Below are 14,563 nucleotides of genomic sequence, written 5' to 3' on the forward strand. Positions count from 1 at the left end.
AGAGAGGCTCATAGGGCCACTGCTGTTCATGGTCTGTATAAATGATATCGTGGACTAAGCTAGAACATACCTGAGATTATTCGTGGACAATGTTGTTGTATTTAGGAGAGCTGCAACGACAGAAAGCTGCAGTGATGTGCATGTAGTCATGTCAAGGATCGAGGCTTGTTGTAGTGAGTTACTGGCATTGAATATTAACGTAAATAAGGTAACACATTGCGCTAAAATAGGTGGAAAGACCGAATACTGTTAGATTACGCTATTGACGATAGGTCACTGAAAACAGAAACAAGTGTCAAAATCTACGACCACACTTCCTGACTAACCTAAAGCGAAAGAGCACACTAAACTAGTTGAACGAGAAGCGAATATCAGGCTAAGAGGGATTAGAAGTACGACAAGTGAATGTATTTTATCCACGACAGAACTGAACCACAAAATACTGGTTCGACCGATTCTTGAATATGGCTCTTGGAGAAGATACAAAGAAGAGCGGCGCGTTTCGTGACGGTTTCTTTTAGTAAGCGCGAGGGTTTTGCGAGCACGTGCTTCAAACTTACGTGGCAAACGCTACAACAGACGCTTTGTGCGTGATCGTCAGGTTTAGTGGAGAAATTCGATGAGTGTACTTTCCAACATGAGTGATGTTGAAGAATGAGATTTTCACTCTGCAGCGGAGTGTGCGCTGATATGAAACTTCCCGGCAGATTAAAACTGTGTGCCGGACCGAGACTCCCGAGTTCGAGTCTCGGTCCGGCACACAGTTTTAATCTGCCAGGAAGTTTCATGAGTGATGTTACATATTGCTTCCTCCCGCATACGTTTCACGATTAATCGTGTCGCGAAACTCGAATATATTCGAACTCATATCGGAGATTAACGAAATTCGTTCGTGTCACGCATCATTCGCGAGCAGAAAAGAAAAGGGGGGCACTATAGTGGTACCGGAAGAACTTTCCTGCATATACTGTAGAATCAAAAACAACTGCCACCATGAGTAACCTATAAGAAGATAAAAAAACTTAAGAAAGGCAAAGCTTCTGGTCCAGATGGTAAACGACGCAGTTTCCTTTCAGAGTCGGCTGATGCAATAGCTCCATAGTTATCAATCGTATACAACCTCTCGGTCGTAGAAAGATCCGTATCGAGAGAGTGGAAAGTTGCACAAGTCACACCAATACTCAAGAAAGGAAGTAGGAGTAAAGCGCTGTATTACAGACCCATATCACTAACGTCGATGTGCAGCAGGATACTGGAACATATATTATGATCGAACATTATGAATCAAACCGAACAAAACGGTTTATTGACATATAGCCAATTCGGATATAGAAAATATCCTTCTTGTGAAACGCAACTAGCTCTTGATTGTCACGAAGTAAGGACAGGTGATCTCAAATTGAATTCATATTTCTAGATTTCCAGAAGGCTGTTGATATCGTTTCTCACAAGCGATTTCTAATTAAATTGGGTGAGTAGGGTGTATCGTCTCACTTGTGTGACTAGATACGTCATTTCCTGTCAGAAAGATGACAGTTCATAATAACTGATGGAAAGTCATCAATACTCTGTTTGCAGATGATGATGTCATTTATCGTCTTATAAACTCATCAGATTATCAAATCTAAACGCAAAATGAGTTAGACAAGATATCTATATGGTGCGCAAAATGGCAGTTGACGCTAAATCATGACACGTGTGAAGTCATCAACGTGAGCATTAAAAATAATCCATTAAATTTCAGTTACAAGATAAATTACACAAATCTAAAATATGTAAACTCAACTAAATGCATAGGGATTAATTATACGAATTAGTTAAAGTGGAACGATCAAAAAAAAAAGGGTTCAAATGACTCTGAGTACTATGGGACTTAACTTCTAAGGTCATCAGTCCCCTAGAACTTAGAACTACTTAAACCTAACTAACCTAAGGATCACACACATCCATGTCCGAAGCAGGATTCGAACTTTCCACCGTAGCGGTCGCGCGGTTCCAGACTGTAACGCCTAGAACCAGTCGGCTACAACGGCCGGCTGGAACGATCACGTAGATAATATTGTTGGGATAGCACGCCAAAGACTGCCTCGTATTGGCAGAACACTTAGAAAGTGCAGCACGTCCACTAAAGTGACTGCTTCCATCAAACTTGTCCATCTTCCTCTGGAGTGTTTCTGTGATGTGTGGGATCCGCATCAGATGGAACTGACGGATGACTTTGAGAAGTTGAAAAAAGGGCAGAGCGTTTTGTACATAGGGAAACAAGGGAGAAAGTGCCACGTATATGATACACGGACTGGAGTGGCCGTCATCATAACAAAGACTTCTTCGCTGCGGCAGGACCTTCTCGTGAAATTTCGATCACAAACTTTCTCCTCCGATTACAAAAAATATTTTGTTGGTACTTGCTTACATAGGGAGATACGAACATCGCAATAAAACAAAAGAAATCAGAGCTCGCGCCGAAAGATTTAAGTATTCGTTTTCCCACACACTATTCGAGAGTGAACTGTAGAGAAATGTCCATAGCTCGTGGTCTCGCGGTCGCGTTCTCGCTTCCCGAGCCCGGGGTCCCGGGATCGATGCCTGGTGGGGTCAGGGATTTTCACCTGCCTCGAGATGACTGGGTGTTTGTACTGTCCTCATCATTTCATCGCCATTCCTGAAATTGGCGAGACTGGGCTGAGCAGAGTTTGGGAATTTGTAGGGGCGCTGATAACCACGCAGTTGAGCGCCCCACAAACCAAACATCATCATGATGTAGAAAATGGCTTGAAGGTGGTTGGATGAAACATCTACCAGGTACTTAATTGTGAATTGCAAAGTAATCACATTATTGTGGATATAGAATGGCTTGCAAATGGTTCAAATGGCTCTGAGCACTATGGGACCTAACAGCTGAGGTCATCAGTCCCCTAGAACTTAGAACTACTTAAACCTAACTAACCTAAGGACATCACACACATCCATGCCCGAGGCAGGATTCGAACCTGCGATCGGAGCGGTCGCGCGGTTCCAGACTGGAGCCCCGAGAACCGCTCGGCCACTCCGGCCGTGAGAATGGCTTGCAGAGTGAGGATCTAAACGAAGATGTTATATGTTATACAGCACTTAAATACGTAGAACTCGAAATATTTACAAACCCTGCTCAAAACTTCTGTCCACCAACTACAAGAAAGGTAGGAAAAGGGAGAAACTCCTTATGGCGATCTGTATCGCCTATTCCATTTTGTTATTCGAGAATCATTCGCTGCGTTGAATTATCGACCAAAAAGCATAGTGCGTTCCTAATTACACTGTCCTCTACGGGTCGAGTATGTTGAAAACCGCACCTGATCTTCCGGTGAGGTTGTAACGGAACCTATTAAAGGCTTTACTTTACCGAAGAATGCGATACCCTCCAAATTCAACCAGTTTAACGAGTATTTATGGTTGTAGAAAAGTTGTGTATGTTAACAATAACTGCATAACATGTCTCCATAAACAGTCAACCCATTAAATTAAACTCAATAACTGACCCACACAAAAGTTAATATCACTTGATCACTGATACAGCAAATGTCATCATGTAAAAACACTAAGTTCATCTTAAATAATTAATATGAAGTACGAAAAATAGTGGCCAACTTATGTATTTTGGATCTCCTTAAATAAAAATCACCCAGTGAAACCTATTAGTTCACTAGGACCGTTTTCACTCAGTATTCACGTAAACACTCCTGTTTTAGACGAAAACCAATGTAATTCTTAATAATTCATGTTATTTACTTATTTATGCAAATTAGAGAAGTCAATTGACAACCTTCTAAAAAACGGCCTTTTTGTAACAAAGAATTATTCTGTCAAGTCAACAAATCTGTCTGTCATTTTAATAACCCGTTAAATTATGTCACTCGATATAAATTAATAACTTTTCTGCACAAATTACGATAACGGATGTACATGTGACTTATAAACTATAGATCTTTCTAGTAGTTCTTTGACAAGGTTATAAATACAAGCAGCAAGAAGGGTCGGGAGCGGAGTCTGAATGTCACTTTGGTATAGTGTATGTGTCTTATTGTTCGAGGTGGATAAACATTGCAAAGAACAGGTAAAAGAAGTGCTACATTGTGTTGTGTCATTGTCTTTGGTAGACAGTGGAATTAAAATGTCCACCAGAGTAATAAATATTAGAATTTGTTGGGTTCTACATCTACATCTACATGACTACTCTGCAATTCACATTTAAGTGCTTGGCAGAGGGTTCAGCGAACCAACATCATACTACCTCTCTACCATTCCACTCCCGAACATCGCGCGGGAAAAACAAACACCTAAACCTTTCTGTTAGAGCTCCGATTTCTCTTATTTTATTTTGATGATCAATCCTACCTATGTAGGTTGGGCTCAACAAAATATTTTCGCATTCGGAAGAGAAAGTTGGTGACTGAAATTCCGTAAATAGATCTCGCCGCGACGAAAAACGTCTTTGCTTTAATGACTTCCATCCCAACTCGCATATATCTGCCACACTCTCTCCCCTGTTACGTGATAATACAAAACGAGCTGCCCTTTTTTGCATCCTTTCGGTGTCCTCCGTCAATCCTACCTGGTAAGGATCCCACACCGCGCAGCAATATTCTAACAGAGGACGAACGAGTCTCTTTTCTATAACCGCTGTCTCTTTAGTGGACTTGTTACATCTTCTAAGTGTCCTGCCAATGAAACGCAACCTTTGGCTCGCCTTCCGCTCAATATTATCTATGTGGTCTTTCCAACTGAAGTTGTTCGTAATTTTAACACCCAGGTACTTAGTTGAATTGACAGCCTTGAGAATTGTACTATTTATCGAGTAATCGAATTCCAACGGATTTCTTTTGGAACTCATGTGGATCACCTCACACTTTTCGTTATTTAGCGTCAACTGCCACCTGCCACACCATACAGCAATTTTTTCTAAATCGCTTTGCAACTGATAATGGTCTTCGGATGACCTTACTAGACGGTAAATTACAGCATTATCTGCGAACAACCTAAGAGAACTGCTCAGATTGTCACCTAGGTCATTTATATAGATCAGGAACAGCAGAGGTCCCAGGACGCTTCCCTGGGGATCACCTGATATCACTTCAGTTTTACTCGATGATTTGCCGTCTATTACTACGAACTGCGACCTTCCTGACAGGAAATCACGAATCCAGTCGCACAACTGAGACGATACCCCATAGGCCCGCAGCTTGATTACAAGTCGCTTGTGAGGAACGGTGTCAAAAGCTTTCCGGAAATCCAGAAATACGGAATCAGCTTGAGATCCCCTGTCGATAGCGGCCATTACTTCGTGCGAATAAAGAGCTAGCTGCGTTGCACAAGAACGATGTTTTCTGAAACCATGCTGTTTACGTATCAATAGATCATTCCCTTTGAGGTGATTCATAATGTTTGAATACAGTATATGCTCCAAAACCCTACTGCAAACCGACGTCAATGATATAGGTCTGTAGTTCGATGGATTACTCCTACTACCCTTCTTAAACACTGGTGCGACCTGCGCAATTTTCCAATCTGTAGGTACAGATCTATCGGTGAGCGAGTGGTTGTACATGATTGCTAAGTAGGGAGCTATTGTATCAGCGTAATCTGAAAGCAACCTAATCGGTATATAATCTGGACCTGAAGACTCATTATTTATCATCAAAAGCACATCAAAAACACGGGACCTCATCTTTTTACCCCTAGAAAACCAGATTTAGAGCCAGCATTAGCTTCGAGACACAGCAGCGATCCAGTAAGCAGCAACGATTTCCACAATGCATTTTAATGGCGCCAACCTGACATCTAGTGCTAAGAAACTCCATAAATGGGAGTGAAATAGGGCGATTATAGCAATATGTACGACTAGGCGACCGTTATAACGTCTTGTGAAACGTCGAAAGAGCGTGGCCCGGTGCCTTACCGTTGAGGTCGCCGACTCCGTCACCATCGCTGTCCTTGAAGGACTTGGGGTATATTTGGTAGACGACGCCGGACTGCCACCACGCCCGCCGCTGCGCCGTTGCCGACGCGGCGGCGGCCGCCAGCAGGAGGAAGAGGAGCGCGGTGCTGGTGGCTGCCATGGCGGGGGCGCTGGCTGCACTGGTCCCAGCGCCCGCGGGCACCGGCTTTATGTGGCGGCCGGCCCCGGCTCGCGGGCCGCCGCCGCCGTCACCTCCGCCGCGTTCCACCGCCATTATCTCGCCTGCTGGCCGACCTACCCCCATTACTGCTCTCAACACTACCTAATGTGATCGAGCCGGTAATACACTACTGGCCATGAAACTGCTACACATAGAAGAAATGCAGATGATAAACGGGTATTCATTGGACAAATATATTATACTAGCACTGACATGTGAATACATTTTCACGCAATTTGGGTGCATAGATCCTGAGAAATCAGTACCGAGAACAACCTCCTCTGGCCATAATAAGGGTCTTGATACGCCTGGGCATTGAGTCAAACACAGCTTGGATTGCGTGTACAGGTACAGCTGCCCATGCAGCTTCAACACGATACCACATTTCATCAATAGTAGTGACTGGCGCATTGTGACGAGCCAGTTGCTCGGCCACCATTGACCAGACGTTTTCAATTGGTGAGAGATCTGGAGAATGTGCTGGTCAGGGCAGCAGTCGAACATTTTCTGTATCCAGAAAGGCCCGTACAGGACCTGCAACAATCGGTCGTGCATGATCCTGCTGAAATTTAGGGTTTCGCAGGGATCGAGTGAAGGGTAGAGCCACGGGTCGTAACACATCTGAAATGTAACGTCCACTGTTCAAAGTGACGTGAATGCGAACAAGAAGTGACGTAGAATTCTAACCAATGGCACCCATACCATCATGCCATGTGGCCAGTGTGGCGATGACGAACACACGCTTCCAATGTGCGTTCACCGCGATGTCGCCATACACGGGTGCGACCATCGTGATGCTGTAAACAGAACCTGGATTCATCCGAATAAATGACGTTTTGCCATTCGTGCACCCAGGTTCGTCATTGAGTACACCATCGCAGACGCTCCTGTCTCTAATGTCAGCGTCAAGCTGATGGTCCATGCTGCTGCAAACGTCGTCGAACTGTTCGTGCAGATGGTTGTTGTCTTGCAAACGTCCCCATCTGTTGACTCAGGGATCGAGACGTGGCTGCACGATCCGTTACACCCATCCGGATAAGATGCCTCTCATCTCGACTGCTAGTGATACGAGGCCGTTGGGATCCAGCACGGCGTTCCGTATTACCCTCCTGAACCCACCGATTCCATATTCTGCTAACAGTCATTGGATCTCGACCAAGGCGAGCAGCAATGTGACAATACGATAAACCACAGTCGCGATAGGCTACAATCCGACCTTTACCTAAGACGGAAACGTGATGGTACTTATCTCTCCTCCTTACACCAGGAGCCCGCATCTCGTGGTCGTGCGGTAGCGTTCTCGCTTCCCACGCCCGTGTTCCCGGGATCGATTCCCGGCGGGGCCAGGGATTTTCTCTGCCTCGTGATGGCTGGGTGTTGTGTGCTGCCCTTAGGTTAGTTAGGTTTAAGTATTTCTAAGTTCTAGGGGACCGATGACCATAGATGTTAAGTCCCATAGTGCTCAGAACCATTTGAACCATTTTACACCAGGCATCACAACGACGTTTCTCCAAGAAACACTAGTCAACTGCTGTATGTGTATGAGAAATCGGTTGGAAACTTCCCTCATGTCAGCACGTTGTAGGTGTCGCCACCGGTGCCAACCTTGTGTGAATGCTCTGAAATGCTAATCATTTGTGTACCACAGCATCTTCTTCCTGTCGGTTAAATTTCGCGTCTGTAGCTCGTCATCTTCTTGGTATAACAATTTTAATGGCCAGTAGTGTGCATTATCAGTCTGGAAACCTTCGGGAATCGATATCGTCATTAACACAACGAAAAAACTCATATAAAACAGTGTCCACAAAAATCAATCATTTCACGCCTAAAGAGGTAGACTGAACAGCCAAAGAAACTTATACCTTTCTAAAAGGATCCCCGCGAGCAAGCAGCTGATGACTAATGTCTGAAGTAGTGCTGGATGGAACTGACGCCATGAATCCTGCAGAGCTGTCCGTAAATCCGTAAGAGTACGAGGGGGTACAGGTCTCTTCTGAACGACTCGTTCGACCAGGCAACATGTCTCCAGTCATCAACAGTCCAATGTCGATGTTGACAGGGCCACCAGGCGAGGCGTAGACCTTGGTGTCTTGACAACCCAGCAGCTATCTTCAAACAGGTACCATATATGTACTACACTGAAGAGCCAAAGAAACTGGTACACCTGCCTAATATCGTGTGGGGCTCCTGCGAGTACGCAGAAGTGACGCAAGACGATGTGCCATAAACTTGACTAACGTCTGAAGTAGTGCAGCAGGGAACTGACACCAAGAATCCTGCAGTACTGTCCGTAAATCCGTAAGAGTACGAGGGGGTACAGATCTCTTCTGAACATCAAGTTGCCATGCATCCCACATATGCCCAACAATGTTCATGTCTGGGCAGCTGGTGGCCAGCGGAAGTGTTTAAATCAGAACAGTGTTCGTGGAGCCACTCTGTAGCAGTTCTGGACGTGTGTGGCGTCACATTGTCTCGCTGGAATTGCCCAAGTCTGTCGGAATGCGCAATGGACATTAATGGATTCAGGTGATCATACAGGATGCTTACGTAAGTGTCACCTGTCGGAGACGTATGTAGACGTATCAGGAGTCCCATTCACCTTAACTGTACACGCCAGAGCCTCCAGCAGCTTGAACAGTCTCCTGCCGACATGCAGCGTTCCCTATACCCGTACACATCCATCCGCGATACAATTTGAAACGAGACTCGTACGACCAGGGATCATGTTTCCAATCATCAACAGTCCAATGTTGGTGTTGACGGGCCCAGATGAGGCGTAAGGCTTTGTGTCGTGCAGTCATCAAGAGTACACGAATGGTCCTTCGACTCCGAAAACCCATATCGATGACGTTTCGTTGAATTGTTCGCACACTCACACTTGTTGAAGACCCACTATTGAAATCTGCAACAATTTTCTGAAGAGTTCCACTTCTGTCACGTTGAACGATTCTCTTCAATCATCGTTGGTTCCATTCTTGAAGAAAATTTTTTCAGGCAGCAGCGATGTCGGAGATTTGATGTTTCACCGGATTCCTGATGTTCACGGTACATTCGTGGAATGGTCGTACGGGTAAGTTCCCCCTTCATCGCTATTTCGGGGTTGCTGTGTCCGATCGCTCGTGCGCCGAATATAACACCACGTTCACTTAAATCTTGATAGCCTGCCATTTTGGCAGCAGTAATCGATCTAACAAATGCGCCAGACACTCGCTATCTTAGATAGGCGTTGTCGATCACAGCGCCGCATTCTGCCTGTTAACATAGCTCTGTATTTGAATACGCATGACTATAACAGTTTCTTTGCAACGGTCTTGCCGCAGTGGATACACCGGTTCCCGTGAGATCACCGAAGTTAAGCGCTGTCGGGCGTGGTCGGCACTTGGATGGGTGACCATCCAGGCCGCCATGCGCTGTTGCCATTTTTCGGGGTGCACTCCGCTTCGTGATGCCAATTGAGGAGCTGCGTGACCGAATAGTAGAGGCTTCGGTCAAGAAAACTATCATAACGACCGGGAGAGCGGTGTGCTGACCACACGCCCCTCCTATCCGCATCCTCCACTGAGGATGACACGGCGGTCGGATTGTCCCGGTAGGCCACTCATGGCCTGAAGACAGAGTGCTTTGTACCAGTTTCTTTGGTGCTTCAGTGTATATTCCGTATATTTAAATTAATAGTGAACTTTTAACATCAAATTTTGTAAATTCAGTTGTCAGCGTGAATCTGCTAAACAGACTGACGGCTCGAAAACGCATATCTACATAAGCGATATACACTGACAGAGAAAAATATCCAGTAGGAGCAGTGCGAGATAAACCAAAATTGGTAGGTATTTTCTGCAGGGCGAAATTGAATTACACTGCTGCTCACTAATTTGAATACATCCAATAAATGACATCTAGTTCTCTGTAGATAAGGTGTAATACCGTGGGTAAGGTTGAGGAAACAAGGGAGTAGTACAACAGTTGTTCACATGTCATGACTTTTGTTTGTGGTCATCGAGATACAACAGCATCCAACAAACAATGTTGTGTACGAGTACATAAACTTTATGTACCTGTCTGATATGTTTCTTTACCTATTTCCCGACAGACGCCGCATTTGTTGCATCTGTGTTGTTCCTTGTAGTGATGTGATGTCCACAGCAAATGGCAAGCATTGCTACGATTCATAACATGTGGTTATTGTACGTCAGTTTCTTCGTGACATTGAAGTGTGCACGTCCTTAGTATGGCTCCAAGAGTAGAGATATCCATAGAAAAACATGTTAGGATTGTAACACGTAGCCAAACAGGTTTATTTATTCGCCACATTGTGAAACAGTGTAGTGTGTTGTGGCGAAATAAATAAAGAAACATTTTGTTTTTTATTGTGGATTTTTTTTTACTTCTCACTATTTTTTTTATTCACAAGACAATAAGACTTGCTCTGCTCGTCGCACAAACCATAATTACTAACAATATGGCTGCCTTTCCGCAGACACCAAAAATTACGTCTATCCTCCACGAGGCAACAATCGAAAGTGACCCTTAGCTCCTTCTTGGAGTATGAAACAAAAGAGAATCCAGTGTGAACATTACAAAGATTATAACCTACATGCCTCTCAATTTAATCTTTGGCGCAGCCTTTAAGGTATTGTATGTCTCTGCGTCGGAATGTGTCATTACAACTGCCCCCTTACTGTATACTGTCACTAGAAAATTTTATTTGGTTGACAGGATACAGTAGTCGACCCTGCAATTGATAGGTTTGGGGGTCTTTTATTTCCAAACTTCATTTCTATTGTCTCATTTTCATGGCACTGTGAATTCTTTGGTATTACTGAGTGTGTGTCAGTGTTTTGGTATACTTATGCTAATATTTACAAACCTTAATCCTAATATACAAAGTTTTGGTCAATACTGAGAAAACGACATCATGTGGTAAAGTTTGTACAATAAAATATACAATGAATACAACGTTATTTACAAATGTTTCCTTCCTCATCAGAGGTGAAAATTAAGTCCTTGTATTGCCTTCTGTATTTATTCTGGGGCGACGAGCTTTGTTCGCTAGATCCAGTGTTGAATATGGGCGGGTGATACTCGCGCCTCATTGTTTGGTCGTCCGTTAGCTGGCGACGTTGGTTGAATGCACGCGCCAGTGCACTGAATATACACCGACGTGCGGGTACCGTCGAGACTTCCCAACCTCAGCATGCGTGTGCTTTTTGTAGTTCCTTCCAGTACTTAGACTGGATACGACGAGGTACATTGGAATATGTGCCCCGCAGAACACACCACACTATGTGCGAGGCGGAGGACGATCCCGTCGATGCAACTCCAGGTAAGAAGCGTACCGTGTCAAACTTGTTTGGCATTGTCCTTTCCTGTTGTGACGCCATGGGTCGTTTGACGATACAAGCTTCAATTTTCGATGTCACTTGTTTAGGTTCGCTGACACTTGTAACGTAGCACTGCTTTGCACAATTTTAATTTCTACCCACACCACTCTTACAGCGAGTATTGCGATCGAAACTTTCTTTTTCACTACACTTTCTTTTCCGCATTAACCACTTTTACCTATTGTACCGAGATTCATTTCCCTCAATACTTCTGGTCAATGTACATAATTATTCACAAATTTGTAAGTCACGGGACTTGGCGTGAAATCCAACGTACATCACATACAATGGAATAACATATAATACATACAATACATTGTTTACATTAACTACAGGAAAAAACTATCGACTATAATTGAAAAAATTTTTGACCACTCATAGTGGCTTCTTCGTCTTGGATTTTACTGACACACACACACACACACACACGCCTTTTTCCATTAATCTGTTAGAAGGAACAAGTCCTTTGTTTTCCTTCTTGAACTCTAGTATAAGTTAAGGTTTACCTCCGTTACGTATTCTTCGTACGCAACGACATGCATCAGCATGCAGAGAATACACCTGTAGCCGCTCCACTGAAGCTTGGGAAGGGAATTTTCTACCTTCTCCTTAGGGTAGTGGCAACGACTACGTGTATGCAACTGTTTTTTACGTATAAAATCTGAGAATGCACGAAATAATCATTTATATGCAGCATAACCCTAATATGTACAGCGTTTTGGGCGTAAGCACATTCTGGTGTGCTTGTAAATCATTAACCCTAATAAAACTTCCTACCTTAACATGGACATATAAACATAAAATTTTGAAGTTCAGGGTGTAACTACTATTACTATGTACAGAGTTTCATAATAGCGGCACGCCCTTTTTGCGTGTATCATCTTCAATTAAAGTACGCTTATAGGCGTCTTGTGTTATCATGGGAGAAAGAATACAGACATTTTAATACATCGGTTGTCATGAAAATCTATGTACACGAATAATCCGACTTTCATAGCTTTAGTGCAACATGAAATTCTGTATGACTTTTTTTTTATAGTTTATTTTATAGACGACTCCTTTGCTTACAGGTGGTCCATCACACTACTTACCTGTTTCTCGTACAGCGGCGATATCATTTTCATTCTTTGTGACTGTAAATCGTGATATGTATGAAAGATATAATTTTGACATGATTTATCATTTCATGTTTCAAGTGTGTAAAGTAATTCATATCTTCCTTCTGCATACATGAGTGAAGAATCGCTAATGTTGCACTGGGTATCAGGTATTTCGTATTTTCTCGTAAACTCGTAGAGTCTTACGGTTTTAATTAAGTTATTTCTTGATGTTAGGTATACATGTTTATAAGAGGTTGTCTTAGAGTTTAATTTACCTTAAACACTTCTATGTTGTTTAGGTGCCGTACATGTACAGAGCTTCTTTCGCCTTCCACACATTCATACATACGTTTATACACACAAAAAATATCTACCACTTAATATACACATTGCTGGTGGGGCCCTATTTCGGTACCTTGCACCATTCCTTCAATATTCCAAAATAATTCAGGATGTGCTGAGCATCGTCCCCTCATACTAATAATACTTACAACTAAATATATCTTCTTACATACCTAACTGCCTTACGGTCCATTAATGCGCAATCATTCCATATTTTCCTCCTTTACACTTTAGCTTTCGTACATGTAACCTCGTGTATAGCTTATATATTCTACAAAGTTGTTTGCTGAGTGCTTTAGGTGTTTCCTACGTTAATGTGTTTCTCTCTCTATAAATCCTAGGTATTTGTTTTGAGAGCGATTCAGTTCATTACTCACGCTGCATAGATCTGTTTATTATTTTCCTATTTTAAAGCTTGTGTCATTCTTTTCCTTAGTCACAAAAATTCACACGTTTACCTTGTTGTTCATTCTGAAAATCGCTAGCTACTGTGTAATGTAAATGTATGCGTTATCTCTTTGCTTTCCTCTTTGCTGCTTTTTCCCTATATGTAATTGTGTGTTGTTCTCGTGTACATAGCCTTTCTTCCGGTTATATATCTGCATTATTTTTTTTTTCTATTTTCTTTCTCCTTCCGTACAAGCTAAGATTTTTACTCAGTATAATATAATATTACAATACCGTCCATGACCAGTATGTACTTGTATTTTCAGTTTTATTACGTAGTACCAGCTTATAATTAAATTTTCTAAACTACTATTTACAAGACTTGTGTACCATTTTCTTTCTTGTTTTTGAATGGCTTTCATCACTGTGTCTCATAGTAAGAGTGGTCTCAAAACTTTTAAACGTTCCGCGCAAGCGCGCTTATGTACCACGACTGGACTGTAGGCGCGGGGAAAACTCTGCATTGTTGGTGAACACTATTCGTGATAGTCACCATCGTGTAATAGAGTCACGCAACGCCTGGACTCGACCGCGCATGCGCCTTCTTGCTTTGTATACACTCAGCTGATCGGACAGGGAAGGGGGAAGATTTCTCCCCGGCTCGCTGCCTACAGCGTGGCCAATGACCTCGTCTTGACATGCAGCTATCGCGTGCTCATGAGCTGAGCGTTGGATTGCAACTTCGACGCGTGGTTTGTTGCTCGTCTCAAGCGAACAAACTCTGACCTTCGCGCTAATTTGTCTTCGTTCCTCTCTCTTAAATAACTGAGTTAGACTACAAAAGTACCGTATGGTTTATTTTATAGTGTTAAAGACTCACAGTAACACATGTTTCGTTAAGTGTGGTTAACTATGTGTTGTTCAGCTGGTATATGACCCCAGTTGATTACTAGTTTCGATGTTTAACTGAAATTTCAGTAATGTTTTCTAGTTTAATGCATGTTTTTCACTAACTGACTGTCTTTTTCAATGTTCTTCTTAAACTACGAACACCGGATTTAAAGTATTTTTTTTATTTTTTTTGTGTGTGTTCGCAAGTTTCTTAGGTTAATGACAGCAATTTTACTATGTGATCCAAGGTTGCATAATTTCAATTTTGCTAAAATAATATATAACCTTTAATGAAAAAATTCCTTGA

At 42.9% G+C, this 14,563-nt stretch overlaps 1 protein-coding gene and 1 pseudogene across 1 annotated transcript in view; one reads left to right on the top strand and one right to left on the bottom strand.

The window, feature by feature from the left end:
• LOC124799287 overlaps window positions 1-14,563 on the bottom strand; it is a 292,389-nt gene that overhangs the window by 112,141 nt on the left and 165,685 nt on the right. Inside the window, exon 11 of the mRNA XM_047262901.1 lies at window positions 5,936-6,217. Coding sequence (XP_047118857.1) covers window positions 5,936-6,217 — 282 coding nt within the window. The remainder of the gene's footprint in view (window positions 1-5,935; window positions 6,218-14,563) is intronic.
• Window positions 9,457-9,574, top strand: LOC124728170 (annotated as a pseudogene).

This window comes from Schistocerca piceifrons, chromosome 1 (genome assembly GCF_021461385.2).
Source record: "Schistocerca piceifrons isolate TAMUIC-IGC-003096 chromosome 1, iqSchPice1.1, whole genome shotgun sequence".
Classification (NCBI taxonomy): domain Eukaryota; kingdom Metazoa; phylum Arthropoda; class Insecta; order Orthoptera; family Acrididae; genus Schistocerca; species Schistocerca piceifrons.